We start from the raw sequence: 22,632 nt of genomic DNA, 5'->3' as shown, positions 1-22,632 counted from the left end.
CCAAACCAAGTCTTGGAACCCTACAGCAGATGGACAGAGACGTGTGCAGGAGACACTGCCCTCCTCCTGGACCGTGCCCCTGGTGGCCTCCTGCCCTCTCCAGAAGTGCAAGAAACCAAACCCCAGCGCTGAGGATCCCAGGAGTCGATGCAGCAGCTTGAGCTGGAGGCAGCAGGAGGTGCGTGGCCAGGCTGATGGTGGGATGTGGGATGTGGGACTATGCAGCCAGGATGGACCGAAGTCCTCCCTCCCTTCCCTCCCCTCCCCTTCCCTTCCCCTGCCTGCTGTGTGATGGCTGTGGGCATGATTGGCTCTTTCAAGACAGGACACTAAGAACAGGACAAATAAAAAGGACACCCCAGTCTTTACCAAAGTAAAGGAAGGAGCAATAAAAAACACCCCTGGGGAGGTGGCACTGCTGGCAGCAGGGCTCCGGTGGCCCCGTGTGGAGCGGGGGAGGAGAGCTGCTGCACGGAGGGAAGGACCTTGGGCTGCGGGGCCGGGGCTCAGGTGCAGTCCCCACGCTGCTGCTCGGCAGCCGGCTCCGTGCCGCGGCCACCTCAGCTGACACCAAGGACAGGTTCGTGGGCAGGGGTCGGCCCCTGCTTTCTGCTCACCTCTCTGCTTGGGAAGTGGCCCGAAAGACGTTGTGCAAGTCCTAGCGTGAAGGCAGGCGGAGAGGCTGGTGGGGAGAGAGCCACCAACCATTACCTTGGTCTCCCCGGGTCCCTCGGGTGACGTGCCTGGGCTGGGCCCCTGCTCGGTGGCTTCAGAGGTCCACCCAGGCACGCAGCTGGAGGGTCAGCACCGCCAGCAGGACAGTGCCGGCGCCGCCGCGGGCACCGTGGGCACCGTCGCAGTCCTTCTTGTCGGCCTCGCAGCGAGACTGCTGGCACAGGACCCCCTTGAAGCCCACGGGGCAGATGCAGCGCTGGTTCTGGTAGCAGGTGCCCCCGTTCTGGCACAGCAGCAGTTCGTCATCGCAGACGTTGGCTGTGGGGTGGGAGGGAAGGAAGGAGCCAGGGGTTAAGCTGGGGGCTGTCAAACCCCCATCCCCACCTGCAGCAGACACCAGAAGCTTTTGGCTTTCTTCTCCATCTCCTAGGGGTTACAGAGTCCAACCTTCGGAGTGCCAGAGCAGCCCCGAGGCCGGAGGAACATCCTGGAGGCTGCAGAGCTGCAGGGGCGCAGCTCCCAAGACGGCTCGGGAGGAGTCTGCTCACTGTACACCCCGAGCACCCGAGGAGGTGATGCTGAAGATCCCCCTCCTGCCTGGCCCCAGCTGCAGCTGCCCCTGTGGCTCAGGTACTCACGGAAGCAGCCCTGTCTCCAGTAGTAGTTGGGCAAGCAGTCGTCACACTTGGGCCCCGTGGCTCCCTCCTTGCACTCACAGTAGCCGGTCTCGTTGCAGCGGTCGTGCATGGAGCCGATCTGGTTGCAGTTACATTCTGCCCAGAGACAGAGGCTGTCGGTGCCTGGGGGCTCTGTGCCTGGCAGTGCCCCCAGGCAGGCGTTGGGCACCTTGGGGAAGTCTGGCTGTATCCTACAGGGAGGGACCTTTTGTGGTCAGGCTTGATGGGGCCCCGAGCAAGCTCGCTGCAGGGGGGGTGGACAAGGTCACAGGCTCACAGGGTGTCATGGCTTGGAAGGGACCTCTGGAGGTCTTTGAGTCCAATTTCCCTGCCAGAGCAGGACCATAGAATCTAGCATAGGTCACACAGGAGCACATCCAGGTGGGGCTTGAGAGTCTCCAGAGAAGGAGACTCCACAACCTCCCTGCTCCAGGGCTCTGTGACCCTCACAGTGAAGAAGTGATGACTTTGGGGGTGGGCATGGTTGTGTGAGAGATGCCCACAGTGCAAACAGCCGTGGGAGCAAAGTCTGTGCCTCTGTGGAGCTGAGCCCCTGCTGGTAGACCAAAGCCTCTGGAGTCCAGTGGGGAGGAGATTATTGGGGCTTTGTTTTCAGGGAAGAGAGGCCCTGGCAGGCTGCAGAGTTGAAAGTGGCTGCTGACCTTGGGGAGAATCACAGAATGGGAGGGGTTGGAAGGGACCTCTGGAGATCACCTAGTCCCATCCCCGCTGCCAGAGCAGGATCCCCTGGAGCAGATTGCACAGGATCACAATGTCCAAGCAGGTTGTGAATGAGTCCAGAGATGGAAACTCCACAACCTCTCTGGGCAGGTTGGTGCTCTACCAGCCTCAAAGTAGGTTCAAGTTGGATGTTAGGAAAAATGCCTTCCCAGAAAGGGATATCAGGCACTGGAACAGGCTGCCCAGGGAGGTGCTGGAGTCACCAGCCCTGGAGGTGTTTAAAAGGTGCATGGATGTGGTGCTGAGGGATGTGGTGCAGTGGTGATGGTTTAGCAGCAGTGGTGGAGTTGTGAGCAGCTGGGCTTGATGATCTCAGAGGTCTCTTCCAGCCTCAGCAGTTCTATGAGTCAGTACTTGAAGAGGGCTACAGGAGGGCTGGAGAGGGACTGTTGATAAGGGTCTGTGGTGGCAGGACAAGGAGCAACAGTGTTGAACTAGAGCAGGGGGGATTCAGATTGGCCATTAGGAAGAAGTTCTTCTGTGAGGGTCTTGAGATACTGGAACAGGTTGCCCAGAGAAGCTGTGGACACCTGATGCCTGGACGTGACCAGGCTGGATGAGGCTTTGAGCAGCCTGGTCTGGGTGAGCAGCTGGACCTGGTGATCTCAAAGGTCTCTTCCAACCTCAACTTTCTGTGGTTCAGTTCTAAGCTCCTCCTCATGCTTAGATGGAACTTCTGATGGTCAAGTTTGTGTCAGCGGGCACCGCTGCACAAAGCCTGCTCCCATCCTCCTGCCACCCACCCTGAAAGCATCGATCAGCATCGATCCTGCACAGGCTCCTCCGGAGAGGGGCTGACCTGCAGCCCAGCCCACAGGGGAGGTGCCAGCAGGGCTCTCACCTATGCAGACATTCTCGTCGTCCAGCTCGGCGGAGCTGTTGCGGTAGAAGCCCAGGCGGCAGTGCTGGCAGTGCTGGCCCCGGGTGTTGTGCTTGCAGCTGACGCAGGTCACCACGTTGAGGAAGTCGATGTAGCTGCAGCGGTTGGAGTGTCCGTAGCACTCGCAGTCTGCGGGGAGGAGCAGAGAGCTGAGCAGCGAGCCAGGAGCATCCTCCCGGGGATGGGCAGAGGAGAGGCTCCGGAGGAGGCTCCCGCTCGGCTGACATCGTAGAGGACGCCACAAAGGTGATCAGAGGGCTGGAGAACCTCTGCTGTGAGGACAGGCTGGGGGAGCTGGGGCTGTTCAGCCTGGAGAAGGGAAGGCTCCAGGGAGACCTCAGAGCTGCGTTTCAGTATCTGCAGGTGCTACAGGAAGGCTGGGGAGGGGCTGTTTAGAGGGGGCTGTGGGGATAGGATGAGGGGCAAGGAGGGTGGGAGATGCCACCAGCGCTTGGTCAAGCTCTGCTTCTGTCCCCAGGGCTGACCTGAGGGCATGTGCTGGAAACCAGCCAGCAAGGTTCAATCCACAGCCAGAGCAGTTGGACTACTTCTCATGTTTGCTCTTTGTGGGATGGGGACGACCCAGGAGTGGCAGGCTCAGGGCACTGGATCGTTCTGGGAGGAGGAAAGCAGGAGCCCTCACTACCTTGTGGCCCAGCTGTCCTGGTCAGCAGGTGTCCTGCTCAGGAGATGTCCCAACCAGCACAGGCAGGGGACAGTGTGAGCAGAAACGGTGGTGGGCAGGTCTGAGCTTCCCCAGCCTTTGAGGAAGAGGGGGAGGGAGGCTGGGAGCTGGGGTTTGGTCCAAGCTTTAGCATTAAGCATGGAAGGATGGCAGAGGGATGGGAGGGGAGGCTGATGGGTGGCATGCACATGTGACTGGAGGAGGAGACTTGTCTCCATGAAATGATGACCAGGGAAGGTGGAGCAGGGCAGAGGTTTCCCCACGGTTCACAGCTGCCTGAGGAGGAGCTGAGAGTCTAATCCTGACCCTCTGTGAAGCACCTTCTGCCTCTTCAACAGTTTCAGCTCAGATCCTTCTGGCTGCTGCAGTTCCCAGGGGGTGTTGCACCCTGGGGCTGCATTCCTACATCAGCTGACCACAACTGGGATAGGCAAAACCATCTTCTCCATGCTGGAGGCTGCTGGCCCACATCACCTGGGCAGAGCCCTGGAGCAGCACTCTGCCTCCTCTTACCTTTATAGTTCTCAACAGGAGCCACTGGGCCAGAGTCTGGTCTGAGCCGGAGGAGTTTTGAGCTCTTTGAGGATGCTTAAGAAAAATCAGAGAGACTTTTTCACACTGCTCAGCACCACTCCATGTCCTACCCTACCACAAGCAGCTCTGCCACCAGAACAATGCCAAGCCAGGCACAGCCACTCTGGCTGCACCTATTTCTGCGCCAGGCAGCTGGTAGCTGCCTCCTTCTGCCCTTCCTCAAAGCTGGCTGCACGAAGAGCACCATGCAGAGCCAGGAGGAGCTACTCAGACATCTCCCCATTGCACTCACTGATGGCACAAGTTGGGGTGCTCAGGATAAGGATCTACAGGTCCAGACAGCCCAAACCCCACATCTGCTGAGCATGGCCTCAGCTCCATGGAGGTCCTGCCCACCGGCATCCAAAGACAAAGCTGCTAGAAGTGGAGCTAGGAGGCTAAATGCCATGGAGGTGATATCTGGCAGGGTTTGCTACAGGCTCCTGCAGAGCACAGGTAGCTGCAGCCAGCTTTGTCCCACCAGCACCTACCTGGCTTCTTCCCGTGCCTCTTGCCTGCTGTGCGCCCTTTGCTCTTCGGAGCTGCTATGTGAGATGACAAAACACATCTGAGTGCTCTGCTGGGGACAGGGCTCCCAGGGCCAGCCCAGCACACTTGGACTGGGACAGTTCCTCAGGGAATGTGGCTGTCCTGGCCAGGATGGTGCCTCCTTGGAGCTGTGTCAGCAGCCAGACCTCCATCCCACATGGGATGCTCAGAGTCAAGGCTGTTGTTTCCTGATGGGGTTGGCTGCTTAGAAGGTTTGGTGCTTTGGTAGCCCCAGAGAGGTCAAGGCTGAGCAGTGCTGAGGTCCCACCAGTGTTTGTGGTGCTTGCACACCACTGTGGTGCTCAGGGAGGTGCTGGGTGGGCATTGCCACCAGTACTGGTCACATCCCCACAGTGACAGTGATGGCAGGAGGTGGCTCTCACCCCCAGGGCTCAGCCATGGTCAGAGCAGGTCCACTCCTGCCCCTGACACCATCCTTGTGGGTGCTCAGCAGAGGGAGTGGGGACTGTTGTCCCTGGCATGAGGGAAGTGGAGCAGCCCAGAGGGGGAAGGAGCTGCAAAGCCCCACACTTCTGCTCAGGTGGGTGCTGCAGGGGGCCTTGGGGGCCATAGCCCTGTGTAGAAGCCTCCACAGTTGTGTCTATCATGAGGAGGGGACCATGGCTGTGAGGAGGGTCCATGGTGTGCAGAGTGACCTGCTGAGGAGGCTTGGTCCTGTTGGGCTAAAGCAGCCAACTGGTGCAGTCAGTCAGGGCTGGAGGAAGGTGAATGCCTCTTGCCTGTGGCAGAAAACCCCTTCTCAAGGTCACTGAGGTGTCCCTAGGCTCTCCTGGGGCCCAGGGAAACCTCTGCAGCCATCCCAGCCCCAAACACACCTCCAAAAGGATCTCCCTGGGGCTGGATGAGCAGAGCTGACCTGAGGTGGAGCTTTGAGGAGGAGAGCAGACTGTACCCTCCAGGTGTGGGTCATGCTGAGGACAGGGGGACCTGGCTTAAGGAGAGGTCTTGCCCACCCTTGGGCATGGCCTTACCTCGGATGTTCTCAGGAGGCTTTGGTGGCTTCGGCTTGGGCTGAAGAGCTGCTGGGTTTGGTGGGCTCTGGACAGCTTATGGCAGCACCAGTTGGAGAGAACATCAGACTCAGCACAGGTCCCCTGCTCTACTGCTTGTAAGGGTGACAAAAGGACACTGGAAGCTCTAGGCAGCTATCTAGGGTGGGTTGGTGGAGACACATCTGGTTGTTGAAGATGTGTTGAAGCAGGAAGGAGACAAAGTCTGCTGGGACTTGGAGTCTCTGAGTGTGGAGAGAGGCAGAAAAGGTCTGTCCTGAGGGAAGATCTGGGAGCTGCTGGAGGGGCCAGCGTTGGCAGGTGGTCATTACACTGTCCAAGCATGGAGAGAAGCTACAGCTGCAGAGCACTGAGCCCTACCCTTGCTCATCACAGGCTATCAGCACCCCCTGGCACTGCTGCCCCTGGCCGAGGCTGATCCCTGGGTACTGCACCAGGGGCAGTTTTGTCTCTCTGTGGCCAGAGACAGACCCCAGAGCACCACAGTTCCCAAAGACCTCAACTTCAGCACTCTGTGCTCCCCAGCTGAGTGTTTCCAAGCAGTGGGCTGAGAGCTGGGCCCGGTTCAGCACCTCTGTTCTGCACTGCAAGGGATGCTGAAGTCTACAGCTGGAGCAAGCTACAGGCAGCTGGGATGGGAAATGGGAGCTGAGCACCAAGGGGCAGCTGCTGAAGGGTGTGTGCTGGTGGGAACCACAAGGAGGAGAAACCTCAGCCTCAACAGCCAGCATGGAGCCTCTTGAGGTTCCCACCAGGAGCAGCTCACCTCAGGCAGAAGCAAGGAAAGACACAAGGAGACATCTAAGCTACAAACCACACGGCCCTGTCTGCTTACAAAGTTGTTCTGCTCTACAAGCAGGCTCAGGTCCCAGGAGGTGCTGGGGTTTCCAGGATCCTCTCTGTTCACCCCAGCAGCAAGCTGTGAGCATTCTCTTCTACCAGTTCCCATCCTCATCTCTCATGCACACAACTGAACCCCGAGGCTCCTCCAGCCTCACCACCTGCCCACAGCGTGTCAGGCACAGGCACCCCTGGAGCTTCTTTCCCAGGTGGGAGGAAGAGAGAGAAAGATGGAAAATGGAGATGGGGAGGAAGGAACTAAAGCTGTGGAGTGCTGGGAGCTGCTGGGAGCTGGCAGGACCAGCTCAGCCATGTGTCTCCTACCTTCTGCTCCTGGGCCAGCCTTGCCCACTTGCAGTGGAGCTGCTGCCGACCAGCTGCTGAAGTCTTGAAGCCATCAAAGGGGAAAAGTTTGTTACTGGTTGTGCTGGGGGGGCTGGAAAGCAGTGAGGAGCTGGTGGAGGGAGCAGCTCATAGCTGAGGGGCCTGGAGCACCTCTGTGAGGAGGAAAGGCTGAGCCCTGGGGCTGTTGAGTCTGGAAAAGGGCAGCCCCAGGGGGGATCTGCTCCATGCTCAGCAAGAGCTAGAGGGAGGAGGGGGCAAGAGGCTGGGGCCAGGCTCTTGTCAGTGGTGCCCAGGGACAGGACAAGAGGCAATGGACACAAACTGGAAACCCAGGAAGTTCCACCTGAACACAGGGAGAAGCTTTGGTGTGAGGATGCTGGGGCAGGCTGCCCAGAGAGGCTGTGGAGTCTCCTTCTCTGGAGAGATCCAGAGATTGTCTGCATGTGGCACTTTGGGACATGGTTTAGTGGCCAGGGTGGTGTTGGGCTGATGGTTGGGCTCAGTCTTAGGCTGCTTTGGTTGGAGCAGATCTCTGTGGCTGTAGGAAATGGTTGGATCCTTTGCTTTCCCTGCACACCCTCACCCCTCCTGCCTCCCTACCCCTTCCCCAGCTCCTCAGCACCGGTAACAGCCTCGCTAGAAAAACAAAGCAGGGAATCACCACTTGAAAAAGCCAGCTTATTAATGTGAAGCTGCAGTTGGGTAACAGAAGGAGGAGGAGGAGGAGGAGGAGGGGAGGAGGAAGGGAAAGGAAAAAAAAAAAAAGTCAGAAAAGGGGGGAAAAAAAGGGAGGGAACGCAAAAAAAAAGCCAAAAGCTCTCAATCCTTGCCAAGTTTGAAAGGACAAACCCGAGGAGGAGAGAAATGAGATTCCCAGCCTCCTCAGGGGGATGATAAACAATGCAGAAGGAAGAAAAGAGGATGAAAATATAGATATATATTATTCTTTTAATGACAGGCTGGGAGAGAAGGTGATAGACATTGTCCTTTCCAGCTGGAAAGTGGAAAGCAATTGATATTAATCCGGTGTTAAAGAGAATATGGGGGGGGGGGGGGGGGGGAGGGAGAGGAAAAAAAAAGATGGCAATGAAATCAAAGCCCTGTGCAAATTGGCAAGGGTTTAATTAGAGTCACAATAAAAAGCAGCCCTGGAGGCATTTTTGCTTTTTAGTCATTCCCAAACACCTCCACTCCAGAGCCTTTACAGGAGCCAGGAAAATTATTAATGCTCATTATCCTCAGGACCTTCTCCCTTCTAGCTCTGGGACAGTAATGGACAGCTTCATATCTGGGGAGGGGGAAGAGAGTTGGTCTCACCCCTGTGCTGGAAGGTCACAGAGCACTGGAACAGGCTCCCCCAGAGCAGCCTGCCAGGGTCTCTCCTCCCTGAAAACAAAGCCCCAGTAATCTCTTCCCCACTGGACTCAAGAGGCTTTGGTCTTCCAGCAGGGGCTCAGCTCCACGGAGGCACAGACTTTGCTCCCATGGCTGTTTGCACTGTGGGCATCTCTCACACAACCATGCCCACCCCCAGCCCTTTGGTCTCCAAGGCCACAGAAGAATCCATCAGCTTGGAAGGGACCCTCCAAAGTCATCACTCCTTCACTGTGAGGGTCACAGAGCCCTGGAGCAGGCTGCCCAGGGAGGCTGTGGAGTCTCCTTCACTGGAGACTTTCAAGCCCCACCTGGATGTGCTCCTGTGTGACCTGAGCTGGGTTGCATGGTCCTGCTCTGGCAGGGAAATTGGGCTGGATGATTTCTTTGGGTCCTTTCCAAGCCCTGACCCCCTGTGAGCCTGGGTGATCCTCTGAGCTCCACTTCAGGCAGGTAGCAGTCACTGGGCAGCTCTTCTCTTGGGGGGGACCCTGCTGGCAGTTGCTGGGTTTGGTGGATTTCTGGGGGCAGTGGAATGAACTGAAGGAAGAATTTGTGCTTTAGAGCAGAAACCACTGGGGCACAGAGTGGTGGAGCAGTGGGGCAGGACCCTGGCAAAGTCCTTCTTGCACCTTTCTGCAGAGGGGCTCTGAACCACTGGGGATGAGGGGAGGTTGTTCTTCCCAGGGGTGAACTGGGAGCTGTTGGAACTGCTACAGACCAGAGGGGTTGGGGGAGAGGAATGGAAGCAGGAGGGGAGTGGGGGGAAGAAAAAGAAGAAAGCTGAGAGGTTTTTTGTTTTGGTTTGGGTTTCTTTGCTTATTTTGAACATGGCAGCAGTGTAACAAATGGCAGGGAAGAAGCTGACAGCCTGCAGGGAAGGTTTTGAAATAACAGAAGTGGAGAAGGCAGAAGAGAGAGGCACTGAAATTCAGTCTCATCTGGGAGCCTCTGTGATCCCCTCTCCTTCTACCCATCTCAGCTGCCTGCAGACCACAGGCTGTGCCCATCAGCTTGTTCTGCTTCCCTCCCTCACCACACCACAAGTGACCAGACACAGAAGCATCTACAAACACGACCACAGTTCCACCTTGGCCACAGCACACCCCAGGAGCAGCCAGGGGAAGCAGATGTCCAACAGATCCAGGCCACCCAGAGACAACCCAGACCTAATCTACTGCTCCAGGCTGAGTCCTGCTTGCTCTCTGCCTTGCTGCTACTCACTAGAGGCAGGAGGAGAAGGGGAGAAATGGATCTGGCTTTAAATACCTGATGTGTTCTGCGTTTCTCTGGTGGGCACAGAGGCAGTGGACTCAGAAGGTGATGGTCTGATGATGCTTGCTTATGGTGGGAAGCAGAAATTCAGAGGGCAGAAGACACAGAAATTAGAGGTGAGGGAGCAGAGGGATGAGGCAGGGCTCTAACAGGAAGGCTTTGTTCAATGTCTTGGCTGAGCAGGCTCAAAGCAAGGAGGGACTTGATCAATGCTTCTAAACTTCAGGAGGGAGGTAAGGACACAGAATCTGTCTCTGTTCCCATCTGGGCTCTGCTCCATCTCGGGGTGGTTGTGTCTCCTGCAAACTGGCTTCTTCCCAGCAGCTCAGAGTCACCTCCTGGGTTCCCCCTGAGGTCCCAGGGAGCTGGGGTCACAACCATTCAAAGAGCTGCTTTACACTGGGCAGGACCAGAGGTGGAGGTCAAAAGCAGACCAGAACTGGGCTCTGCCTTGATTCCCTGTTGCTGGTTGGAGGCACACCACGGACCTCTGGCATCAAAGGCAGAATTGCTGCCCAGGGAAGAGAGCAGGGCCCTGAGCTGCTGGGTGGCCCACTGTGGTCGTTTGAGGCTGTGCCTTTAAGAACAAACACTGCTGGAACACACTGGCTAATGTTTTTGGTACTAGAACCAAAACATTCTGATATTCTAAACGAATTTCATTGGTTGATAAACAAAAATTCAGCTTTAGATTGTGAAGCGGTTGGAAAATTTTTTCCTCAGTTCAGTTCGGTTTGGGAGTTGGGGGAGTTTGGTGTTTCAGCCTGTTCTCCCTGCCTGCTTCTTCTGCGAACTGCTGGACTTGGCCTTCAGATAAGCAAACACTAATCCTGCATGGGCTTTTGAAGCTTGCTAACAACTCTTTTCCTTAGTAACTTGCCTTTCTCTCTCTCTAACCCCTTTTTGGGGAAAAAGGGAGGTAAGGGGGGGAGAGAGGGGGTTCCAAAGAGGGGATCCCTCCCTGAGGGAGGGATTTTTGTTGTGTTATTTGTCTTTGCTGTGTATTTCTGTGTATATATTGTATATACCTGTATATATTGTGTTATATATAACCTGCTTTCCATATATGCTTGTAAATATATAGCTTTTGCTCTTCGACTGAGTTAGCTGTGGTTCCTTACTCTGTGGAGGAGGGAGAGCTAAGCCCTCTCTCAACCTACCACACCCTCCCTGCTTTCTCCTTTGTTGCAGCTCCTCCAGGGATAGTCTCCATCCCCAGGAACACCGTTCTGGGCTGGGCCTTGGCTCTGCAGAACCGTGGCTGGGGGCTGGATGAGGATGAGGAGCTCTGAGCCGGACCAAGCCAGAGCTGTGGCAGCTGGACTGGACTGGGACTCATGTGTTTATTTTGTGCCATGCCAGCAGTTAATGAAAGCATTACAAAAACATCTTCTCTGCCCAGGAAGCAGGTTTGGGAGAAGGCAAACATCCCCCACGTGGTGCATGACGTCTGCCAGGTCCCTGGGAGCAGCTTGGCAGGAGACCATCCCCCTCCGCAGCACCCAACCCCACACAGATGCCATCCTGCCCACCCCAGCTGTATGACACAAGCAAGGCAGAAACACCACAGAAGATCAGCGCTGAACACACCACCCACGTGGCCACAGCACTGCCAAGAAGACCTCAAAGGCTGCTGTGGCTGAGCATGGATAAAAATCAGCTGACCCCAGGAGCCTGGCCAAGGTGTGGAGCCCCTGCCCTGTCCCTGCTGGGGCCGAGGCGGTGGGGAGAGCTCTGGGGCAGGGGTGGGGGATGGAGCTTCTCCTGCACGTGGGCACCATGGACCTGGGTGGGGAGCACTCCTTGCCAGGCCAGAAACCGCCCATCAGGGTCACTCCAGCTCCCTGGGAGCAGGAGCTCAAAGCCTTCTCTTCCTGATGAGCTACTCCAGCAGGGTACCTCCACGAATCTATCTCTATTTGCATAAACATGCAATCAAGTTTCCTCATCCCTTTGACTGGCTTCTGGCAGCTCCCCCAGACAGACTGTTACTAACATGCTGTGGGTGTAAAATGTCCTCCTGGGAAATATCAGGCCCCAAAAGCCTGGAGGGGGGGAAGGGGAAGGGAAGGGGGGGGGTGGGGGTGCTGCATGTCTAATTCTCCCATGAGAAGCTTAAAAAAAAAATGTCCTGCTGTTAAATTGGATCTGCTCATTTCCAACAGAGAGCAGAAAATGTTGTCTGCTTCGTGGGGGGAGGGCAGCAGGAGCCCCCCCTGCAGCAAGGACAAAGGGTTCCCTCCATGGGGGGATTTTAGGGATTAGGAAATGATGCTTCTGGAGCTCCAGCCCTGCTTGCTGCCTGCCTGGGGAATGCTCTGCCCTCCAAAAACTGCCCTTGGAGGTGCAGCCAACCTGAGTTACAGCCTTGAGTCTGGCCACAGGGACTCGTGCAGGGTTGGAAGAGCTGACAAGGACAGAGCCAGCTCCTCCCTTGACCCTGCAGCCCATCCCTGGTGGCAAGTGGCAGGAGGTGGCTGCTGGCCTGCCAAGGCAGCTGCCCTCCCCAGGTGAGAGGCTGATGTGGCAAAGCAGCACCCAGCCTTCCTCATCCTGCTCTGGCAGCAGCACCCAGCAAGTACAACTCTCCTGCCTGCTCTGGAATCTCCTGTGCCAGTCAGGGATGCAGCAGGAGAGGTACAAGTCCCCTCTCCCCCCAGCCAGGCAAGCCTGGGCATGTGGTGCAATGTTGTGGTGGGACAGGAAAGCCTTCCTTGCTTTCCTGCCCTGCCCTGTGATGGGGCTGTAAGAGAACCTCTGGTGCCAGCCCTGAGCAGGACAACCTTGCCAAGTGGCTTCTAGGGGAGATGGAGTCTGAAAACCTTTTCTTTCTAAACCCCACTGAACTGAGAGGAAAGGGGGAAGTGTTTCTTCCCTCCTCCCTTCCATGCAGTCCTGGCTCTGCTCCTTGCTGCCCTGATGAGCACAGTGACAGCAGGGTGAGCTCAGCCATCTCAGCCCGTGGCATGGTTGGCTCTTGACCTGGAGGTGGACTTGCTGCTATCTCATGTTGCAGATGCCAGATACCCTTGGACTGAAGAGAGAAGAGCAAACCAGGACTGCCCAGAGCTGATTTTTATCCATGTCCCCTTTCTCATCCTACAGAGCAGACAACCAAAGCCACCAACACCAGAGGAGCCAGCATGGGAAGCAGCTGCAAAGGAGGAACCTGCCCGCAGAGTCCTGGCCCTCTGAGCAAGGCAGGGAGCGTGGCACCCACCTGGCTGGGGGGTGGTGGTGGCAGGTAGGGGGGTGCTGGTGGTGGTAGTGGTGGTGGTGGTTGTGGTGGTTGTGGTGGTGGTCGTGGTGGTGGTTTTTGCAGTGGTGGTTTTGGAGGTGATGACCCTCTGCGGTCTCTCGAATGCTAGCGAGCAAAGAGAAGAGGTGGGAGGCACTTACTGAGGGGTGGAGGGGACTGGAAGGTTTCCTTGGCAGCTTGCACACCAGTGAGGCTGCTGCTGCTGCTGCTGCTGCTGCTGCTGCTGCTGGGGATGGGGCTGGGGCTGGGGCTGAACTGGTGACCGATTTCTGGGCTTGGTGACAAGTGGGGCAGTGGAGGGGATTAGGGCTGCGCTGGCTCTGTGACGCTGTGTGTGCAGGGCTGGGGGCTGATTCAGCTTACTCTGCAGGGGCAGATATTGGCTTAAAGTCTTACAGAAGCCTTACAGGAGTCTTTCTGTCAGGAATTAATTGCCAATTAAGGTGAAAAGGGGAAATGAAAGCAGAGATGGGGGGAGGGGGTGGTGGGGGTGCTGAGAGCTGGAAATGCACCACCTGCTGTCTACGTGCCCCTTGGCACGGCCCTGCCTACCCCAGCTCCACAAAGAGCAGAGGTCCCTTCTGCCACCCCACAGGCAGCAAACCACCCAGCACCACCAAACCCACCCCACCCCACTGGGCTGTGTCCCTTGCCACCTCCCCCCTTCATTCATAGAGTCACAGAAGGGGCTGGGTTGGAAGGGATGATTCAGTTCCAAACCCCTGCCAGGGGCAGGGACACCTCCCACCAGCCCAGCTTGCTCAAGACCTCATCCTTGAACAGCTCCAGGGAAGGGGCATCCACAACCTGCCTGGGCAGCCTGTGTCTCCCCACCCTTGCTGTACTCAGCAGGACACACAGACTGCTGGCTGGAGGTCAGGGGCTGGGGGTGGTGCCCACCACAGCGCAGTCACCACCACAGCCTGAGCTAACACAACCCCTGGAACACAACCTCCTACTTAACTCACACCTGCTGCCCTCCTGTCCTTGTTTGTCCCACTGCTTCATGCAGATTATGCTGCTTAATTTCATAATAGCCCTGAGCTAGTTTAAATACTTAATTTAGGTCACTTCTAGTCTCCTGTGCAGGATAAATAATCTCTCCTTAGCTGGCCTTGGCCACAAATCCCTCCTGTCCACACCTCCTGTACATTGCTCCCAGCACCACCCCCAGCAGGAAATTTTGATGGGAAAGAGTGTCCAGCCCTGAGGATGCTGAGCTCTGTCAAGGGGGAGAAAAAACAAAGAGTTATCAAGCTGGGTTTGACCAGAAAAGCAAAGAGTAGGTTGGACTTGTAAAGCATTTCACTCTTTTACTCCTCAAGTACTGAAGGGAGGAGGTTTAATTTTCAGCTGAAAAGTTTAACCATTTAGAAGTCTCTGCTTACAATCCCAGTGGGGTCCACCTCAGAAGCCCTGCCCTCCACTTCTCACTGAGGTGCCTTTCCCCCCTGCCCTTAATTGCATTTCTCCCAACCTATTTGCTCCCTCCCTGGAGGTGTTCAAGGCCAGGCTGGATGAGGCCTTGAGCAACCTGGGCTAGTTGAGAGGCTTCCCTCCCTACCCATGGCAGGGAGCTTTGGAGCAGGTGGTCTTTGAGGTCCCTTCCAACCTCTGAGCCATGCTCTGATTCCATTTCTCCTCCAGTTCTTTGCCTGCAAGCCCAAGAGCTCATCCATCACCCTGCTCGCTGGTTTGCTGCTTCTGGAAGGGAATTCCAAGCCCTAACACTCAGCTCCCCCAGCCTCTGCTTACCCAAAACTCAGAGCTCTTTGATACCAAACTACCTCCAGCTTTGTTAAATAAGGAGTCCTAGCACAGCATCAATCTTGCAGGAGCAAATCCCTGCTGAGCTCTGCTGCCTTCCCAGGCATGAGTTTGTGCAGCTCCACACCACTCAGTGCAGCTCCGCACACTCTCCGTGCTTGGCCTTTCTTTTCCTTTATCCATAGCCCAAGGTGACCCAGGCTGGATGCTACAGCAAATAATTCAACCCCAGCTCCTGCTCAGAGCCTGGGAGAGGCTGGGGGTTGGGGGTGGAGGTTCACAGCCACTGCTGCTGGGTTTGAAGAGTCTTTTTTTTCCCCCCATTTCCTTTCCGGCTGCCGTCCTAACGAACCTCATGGGGGGGAAACCATGCCAGAGGAGGAGGCAAAATGAGGCTGCTGAAGTCAAAGGAAGGCAAGGTAAGGCTCTTTGACAGGGCAGAAAATGAGGCATGATTAGGGAAGACTTATGGCCTGGGAAATGCCAATGGAGAGGCACAAGAAGCATTCCTTTGTCTTTTCTCAGTGACATCCACAAGGATCATGCACCAGGGGGTGGGGGTAGGGGGGTGAAAAGCCAACAGTTCAGTTTGGTTTTTACTTACTGCCAAAGGCTGAGCCTGCAGCTGCACCTGTGGGAAAAACCAAACAAGAGAAGCCAAGTCACTGGGAGCAGGACACCACCAGCTCTGAGAGCACCCAGCAGAGGAGCAAGGGGCCACACAATGTGGGCACCAAGCAGCAGTTCATTAGCAGGGCTCCTGCTCCTCAGCATCTCAGCTTGCTGCAGCATCTTGTAAGCTGCTGTTGCCAAGCCACAGAGGTGGCCAAACAGTGCTGTCTGGGGCCCTGGCACCCCAAGCCTTTCACCTGGGGACGAGCAACCAGCGTGGCCCTTGCTGTTCTCTTAACCACTTCCTTGAGCTGCTCTGAGAGCCCAGCAAAGATGTGCAGACCTGCTGAGGTTCCCTGGCTAAGCACCCAGTGCAGGGCCTGAACCAGCCTGCTGCCCCTGGAGAAGTCCTCAGTGGGCAGGAAGGGAGGTCCCCACTGCAGCACTCGCTCAGCAGGACACTGCAAAGCCACCAGCTTCAAATCCATCAGCTGAAGGCCAACCAAGGACCAGTTTCTGGCCTTCAGCACCCAGGAGAGTGATGGCCACAGTCATCTCGACAGCAACAAAGGGATGGATCATGGAAAGTGTCAGCTTTGCATGAACAGAAAGTACAGGACCACGGAATCACAGAGTGCTGGGGGTTGGAAGAGACCTCTGGAGGTCATTGAGTCCAACCCCCTGCTGAAGCAGGGTCACCTAGAGCAGATTGCCCAAGATCACAATGTCCAGGTGGGTTCTGAAGGTCTCCAAGGAGCAGTAACGGCAGAGGTAGGACCAGCAAGAGGAGAGGGCTTCAGAGAGCTGCCTCTGTGGTAGGGGAGGAGGATCTTGGTGGAGGAAGGAGGAAGCAACAGAGAGAGAGTCGGGGCTGGGAGGAGGAAGAAGACTGGCAGATGGGAAGAGAGATGAATGGGAGAAGAAAGAGAAATAGGAAGAGACACAAGGAATGGAGAGGAGGGGAAGGGAGAGAACATCATGTCTGTGCCTGTCAGCACCAGGAACTCTCCCAGGCTCCTTTGAAGCAATGCAGCCGCTCGGTGGGAGCTGACAGCCTCGTTGCCTTTCAAAGAACCTGCTCCTCTCCCAGCCCTGGCACACACAAAACATTCCCATCACGGCCTTCCGAGACCGACTTTCAGCTTTGATCATCCTAAAGCACATAAATCTTTCAAAAAATTTGTGTGTGTGTGGAGGGGAGGAGGGGAGGGAGGGAAGGAAAAGCTTCTCCTCGGTGGTGCTGAAAGCTGCTGCTGCTGGGGCGGCTCCGTGCCCGCTCCCCAGCGCTGCTAACGCGGACTGGCCACAAAGCCAGGAGCAATTGGCCCATCTGCGAGGTTTCCTGCCCCACTTCCCCCCTCTGCTTGAAAGGTGGTGGGCAGGCATCCTTCCTCTCCCCTGCACCCCTTTGCTGCTCTCAGTGCCTTGCTCCAGCAGGCGATGGGAGGAGGGTGGAGCTGCGCAGATGGATGGCAGAGCCTGCAGTGCTGACATCCCCAGAACGGCATCCAGGAAAGCCATCCAGAAAGCAACCTGCACTCCTGCTGCTCAGCAGTGCCAGCCCTGAGCCCCTGCACCTGCTTGCCAGCCAGTGCTCTGCTGGGGCTGAAGGATTTCTTCTTCAAAGGACAGCGATTTGCACTGCCACAAAGCCATGGAACTCTGGCTTGGCCCAAGGTCATTCTTCCTACCCCCGGCCATCCTTTGGACTCATCACTCATCTACAGTAGCCAACAAATCAGCTCTGTGCCCACCTAAACCCTTTCTCATGTCTCTGTGTACCAAAACATAGCTACAGCAACTCCATGAATGTTCCAGGCTTGGGGCACAGTGACTGGACAGATGCCCAGCAGAGGAAGATCTGATGGTGTTGATCAACAGCAGCTGAAGATGAGCCAGGGGCTGCCCAGGTGGCCAAGGAGTCCAACTGCATCCTGGCCTGGATCAGCAATAGTGTGGCCAGCAGGAGCAGAGCACTGATTGTCCTCCTGGACTCAGCACTGGTAAGGCCACACCATGAATGCTGGGTTCAGGTTTGGGCTCCTCACTCTAAGGAAGACACTGAGGGGCTGGAGCTGGTCCACAGAAGGGCAAGGAAGCTGGGGAAGGGTCTGGAGAACAGGGCTGGGGAGGAGCAGCTGAGGGAGCTGGAGTCAAGGCAGTTGAGGGGAGGCCTTCTGTCTCCTTGCAGCTTCCTGAAAGGAGGCTGGAGGCAGGTGGGGTTGGTCTCCTCCCCAAGGTAAGAAGCAATGGGACAATAGGAAATGGCCTCAAGTTACACCAGAGGAGGTTTAGGTTGGATATGAGAAGCAACTTCTTGGCTGGAAGGGTTCTCAAAGACTGGCATTGGCTGCCAGGGAGTCTCCATCCCTGGAGGGGTTTAAAATAGGCAGAGATGTGGTGCTGAGGGCCATGGCTTAGCCCCTGCCTTGGCAGAGTTAGAGCGGGGCTGGACTGGATGACCTCAAAGGGCTTTTCCACCTCAACCACTTCTGTGGTTCTCTTACAAGCTCTGAGCATCCTGCCCTGGTTTGAGGTGGAGAAGGACAGGGTGAGATCCAGCCCCACCCATGGGTGCTGTGCAGCCCAGGATGGGAGCAGGGCCAGGGCCAGCTGGCTGCAGGCTACTTACATGCATTGGGGGACCCGTTGGGGAGAGGCAGGTAGGAGCCTGCTCGCCAGGACCGGGAGCGAAAGTTCTTCTTGCACTTGCCACAGTCCTGCCCCGTGGTGTTGTGCTCACACTCACACTGCAGGCTGCCCTCTCTGAAGGTGCACAGGTTGGCATGGAGGTTGCACTTACACCTGCAAGAGGAAGACAGGAGAAGAGCTGTCAGGGACTGGTGCTGTCCGTGTGAGGTGAAGCTGGCTGGGTTCCCCTTTTCTGCTCCTGCTGCAAGATGGTTTCAACCCACTCAGCTCTTTCAACCCCCCCCCTGCCCAGGGTTTCTGGAGGAGTTGGGGTTGTGACCCCATAGAATCATAGCATGGGTTGGGCTGGAAGGGTCTTTAAAGATCATCTAGTTCCAAACCCCCTGCCGTGGGCAGGGACACCTTCCATTAGTCCAGGGTGCCCTAAGCCTTGCCCAGCCCGGCCTTGAACACTTCCAGGGAGGGGACAAGATGCCCTCATCCTCACCTAAGGTGGATCTGCAGTCTCTGCTCCAAGATGAGAGCTACTTTGCTCCCACCAGCTGGCTTCAGCAGCACACAGCCCCTTCAGTGCTAAATCCACATCTCCAGCTGAGGCTCCAGGAAGGAGCCTCACAGTTCGGTTTTTCCCAGGAACCTGAGTGACAGCTGGGATGGAGGCATTTCCCTGGTGGCACAGAGGACAGCCCCAGGCTCTAGGAGGAGGAGCATGGCTAACAGTGGTGGGACTCAGCCCCTTGACCCTCCCCCCCCTCCCAGAGCTGAAGTCGAGAGAGTTGCCTCCCACAGTGGGAAGCTGCTCGGCACAAAGCCTTTCCCCCACGCACAGCCCCAGCCTGCTGCCACCACAGCGAGCCAGGGAGCAAGGCACCAGCAGAAGCTGCCTTCTCCTCCCCCCCTCATCAGAGGAGGCAACAGCAAAAAGCACGACTCAGCAATCTGCAAACATTAACAAACTTTTAATGAGCTGCAGTGCAGCACGCAGGGAATAATTAGCTCTGTGCACAATCATTCCTCTTGCTCAGGCTCTGGAGGTGGCTGGTGCAGAGCACAGAGGCTGAGCCCATCACTCACACCTGGCTCTGGTGACTCTTGGGCCGCCAGACAGAGACTTTGGGGACCAAGCCCTCCCATTTCATTGCAGATCCTGAGCACAGCTCCCTGTGCTCTCACTGCTCTCTGTGATCCTTTCCTCTCTCAGAAGCAGAACCATTAGGGACCAGTGGTGGCTGTGCCCTGTGTGAGCAGGTTCTGGCCAGGCAGCACTCAGAGAGTCATAGAGTGGGTTGGGTTGGAAGGAACCTTGAAGATCATCCAGTTCCAGCCCCCTGCCATGGGCAGGGACACCTCCCACCAGCCCAGGCTGCTCAAGGCCTCATCCAGCCTGGCCTTAAACTCTTCCGGGGATGAGATATCCACAACTTCCCCAGGCAACCTGTTCCAGTGTCTCTCCACCCTCATAGCAAAGAATTTCTTCCTAATGTCCAATCTAGATCTCCCCTGCTCTAGTTTCAAGACACTGCCCTTGTCCTATCACCACAGGTTCTTGTAAACAGTCCCTTCACAGCTCTCCTGTAGCCCTCTTCCCATCCCAGAAGGCAGCTCTAAGGTTTCCCCAGAGCCTGCTCTTCTCCAGGCTGGTCAGCCCCAACTGTCTCAGCCTGTCCTCACCAGAGATGTGCTCCAGACCTCTTTGTGGCCCTCACAGGGCTGATGGCACAAGAGGTGCAGAGCTGAAGGGCACAAACCTTGTGCAGAGCAGCGGGAACACAACCTGCAGCCTCTTGTGCTCTGTCTGCACTGGCAGAAACAACCTGGATCAGGCTGGGAGCTGCAGGCTGGGTCCTTCCCAGCTGCTGGTGCTGCCAGTTCCTGGTGACTTTTCCCATGGGACCTGCAGAGTTGCTCCCCAGCTGCCTGCCTGACCTGCTGAGGCCACTTTTGCTGTGCTGTTCCTCACACAGGGCTGGCTGAGCTGAGCTGAGCTGACCTCACCTATGATTTATTTTCCTCTCTCCTCCTCCTTGCCCTTAATTCCAGCAAACCCTGCTCGGAGGCTGAGCATAAGCTGGATGAACAGTTTCCTCTCCCCACCTCCCAACCCTGCCCTGGCTCTGCCCAAGCAGAGTTGGGAATGTAGCAGCCTCCAGGAGGGAGGAAGGAGGAAACCGTGGTCGGTGGAGCAGAGGGAGGCAGACTCAGCATGCTCCACTTGAACCTGTGTCAGCGAGAGCTGGAGATGCTGCGTCACGGCTGACAGCACCGACAGCTCCCAGCCCTGCATCCCAGCGCCCAGGGAAGGGAGCAGCTCTGCCTGGTCCCCACACAGCAGGGATGCTGAGCCACTCCAGGGCCCCCCTGCCTCTGTGGGGAAGGATTTTGGCCGAGCTGGCTGAGCCCTTTGGCAGAGGTGCTGCCCAGCCGCGGGGTGCTGGAGCTGGACTCTGAATTATTCAGTGTCCACACAGCCTGGCCTCCTTCTCTCGCTTCAAAACAAGCAGGCAGAGGAAAGCAGGCAAGAGAAGAGGGTTAAAGCAGGTCAAAGCCTCGCTGCTGCCGCTCGGGGCTCAGCCTGAAGGAGAGCAACAGCTTCTAGGAGCTGCAGCTCTGCTCCTTCCTACCTCGGGTGGGAGCTGGCTCCAGGGCACAGCTCTTAAAATCCAGCAGAGGAGGAGTTGTGGAGTCCCAGAGGAGCAGGGACATGAAATATGGAACTGGAATAGGCTGGTGTTGGAACTGCTTGCCCAGAGATGTGGTTCAGGCCCCATCCCTGGAGATGTTCAAGGTCAAACTTGATGTGGCCCTGAGCAACCTGATCTAGTTGGAGATGTCCCTGCTGACTGCAGGGGGGGGGTTGGAGAAGATGACCTTGGAGGGTCCCTTCCAACCCAATGCAATCTGTGACTCTGTAGCTGGTGCCCCTGCCCAAGCCTGGCTCTCACTTCTGTTTCTCCCTGCTCAGCCCTTTGCCACTGTGCAAAAGTCTTATTCCCCAAAGGATCAATTTCAGCAGGGAATTGCTTTCTGGATCTGACCTTTGAGGATCATCAATCCAAGCAGAGAAGCATAACCCCAGCAGGCTGACCCTGGGCACAGCATCCCCAGCCCAATCAATCAGGCTGCATTATTTAATAGCCAACTGCCAGCCCCCCCTGCCAGCTCTCTGGGAAGGTTTTTGCATCCAGGCCCCCCCCACTGCTCGCAGCTCAGCTTTAACCCCTTCTTCAGGCTTCTCTGCCTCCTCTTCCTCCTCCTTTTCTTCCATTTCTTCCTTTTCCTTCTCCTTTTTTTCTTCTATTTCCTCTTCCTCTTCTTTTTTCCTCTTTCTTTTCCTATTCATCTTCCTCTTCCTTTTATCTTCCTCCTCATCCTCTCTTTTTTCCTGTTTTTCCTCTCTTGTTTCCTCTTCTTCTTCTCTTTTCCCCTCTTTTTCTTCTTTTTTTCCCTCTTCCTCCCCCCCTCCCCTTTCTTTTCTTTTCTTCTCTCTCCTCTTCTTCCTCCTTTGGGTCTGCAGCCCAAGGACGTTTGCTCACTGTCTGTCTGTGCACAGCCTCCTTCTCCAGCCAAGATCCAGCTGGTGGAGATGGAGCAAATGACATTAGCCCAGTCCCCTGGGTGGGAGCTGCTGGTCCTGTTGCCTCTGCTCATCTTCCTCGGGCAGCCAGCCATGGCAGGAGGGAGAGGATGAAGGGAAAGGTTAGGAGGTACTTAGCAATGAGGCTTAAAGAGCAGCAGTGGGACAGCCACCTGCGCCGTGGCCTGCAGAAGGCAGCCATGGCCCTGCTCCAGTCTCAGGGCTGCTCCAGCAAAGTGCTGATTGCAATATGGTCTCTTTGGCTCTGGAGGAGCTCTGAAGAACTGGGAGTGTTGCTTCTCTCTAGCTCTCGGGTCAAGGCTAGTGGTGACAGTGCTGATCCTTGGGGAGCCTTCAGAGCCCACCTAGGATGAAGCTATGCTGAGGCACAGCCCAGAGCAGAGCACCATGGGCTGGGGACAGCCAAGTCCTGCTCTGGGCTGTTGGAAGGTCACCCAGCTGTGTTTTGCACTGACAGAAAAGGCCTCACACTGCTCTCAGCAAGAGTGGCTGCAGCAGTGTGTGGCCCAAAGTGTGACCCTTTGCACCAGGGGCTTCTGTTGGAGCTGACTCCAGGTTGTTGGGCTGCTGCCTGCCCTCAAGTGCTGCAGCGTGGTCTGCGCTGCCAATGCCTGCACCAGGGAACACCACAGAGCTGGAGGTGCCAAGGAAGGTTTGCAGCAAAATGTCCTTCTCTTTCTTCTTCTCTTTACAGCCACAAAGAGCAGTTTGCCATCCTGCTGTTTCTCCAAGTCAGCATCCTGGAGGTCACAGCAGCCTGGGGAGGTGTCTGGTGCCAAGCCTGTGTGTGAGGGAAGGAGGTGCCCATGCCCAGGCTTAGGGATGGGATGGAATTGGAGGTGAGTGCCACAAAGCTGCAGGAACTGTGGTGGGAGTGGGAGAGCAGCCCCTGTCCTTCAGCTTCCATTGACAGTGACATCTGAAGGCATTTGTTAAAGCCTCCCCAGCTCTTTGCTTTTCTTCCAAAGACTCCTGAGTGGTCTCCCACCGCTCCTTGTTCACAGCCCCACTTGCAGAGGCAGAGAAAGGCAAAGAGCATCTCCTCATCCTGCTGGTGCTGAGCCAGCCTTTAGGTGCTGGATACCCAACTCAGGCCTAATGC

The 22,632-nt window shown here is 56.4% G+C and overlaps 1 protein-coding gene across 3 annotated transcripts in view; it reads right to left on the bottom strand.

Moving 5' to 3' along the window:
- Positions 1 to 255: 255 nt before the first annotated feature.
- Positions 256 to 22,632, bottom strand: part of NTNG2 (netrin G2) — a 50,995-nt gene continuing 28,618 nt past the window's right edge. For 2 of the 3 annotated variants that reach the window (XM_054174150.1, XM_054174151.1), the window contains exons 4-8: positions 17,916 to 18,088; positions 15,276 to 15,302; positions 2,935 to 3,102; positions 1,314 to 1,448; positions 256 to 993 (exon numbers count right to left, since the gene is read on the bottom strand). In XM_054174150.1, coding sequence (XP_054030125.1) covers positions 770 to 993; positions 1,314 to 1,448; positions 2,935 to 3,102; positions 15,276 to 15,302; positions 17,916 to 18,088 — 727 coding nt within the window. In that variant the 3' untranslated portion in view covers positions 256 to 769. Of the gene's footprint in view, positions 994 to 1,313; positions 1,449 to 2,934; positions 3,103 to 4,171; positions 4,247 to 4,722; positions 4,777 to 5,772; positions 5,848 to 6,975; positions 7,039 to 9,639; positions 9,712 to 12,865; positions 13,010 to 15,275; positions 15,303 to 17,915; positions 18,089 to 22,632 lie in introns of all 3 variants that reach the window. The other variant, XM_054174152.1, reaches the window with a different exon arrangement.

The sequence above is a fragment of the Dryobates pubescens genome, chromosome 29 (assembly GCF_014839835.1).
Source record: "Dryobates pubescens isolate bDryPub1 chromosome 29, bDryPub1.pri, whole genome shotgun sequence".
Lineage (NCBI taxonomy): Eukaryota > Metazoa > Chordata > Aves > Piciformes > Picidae > Dryobates > Dryobates pubescens.
Note: the sequence above shows the minus strand (reverse complement) of the source record. Positions and strands in the feature narration are given on the sequence as shown.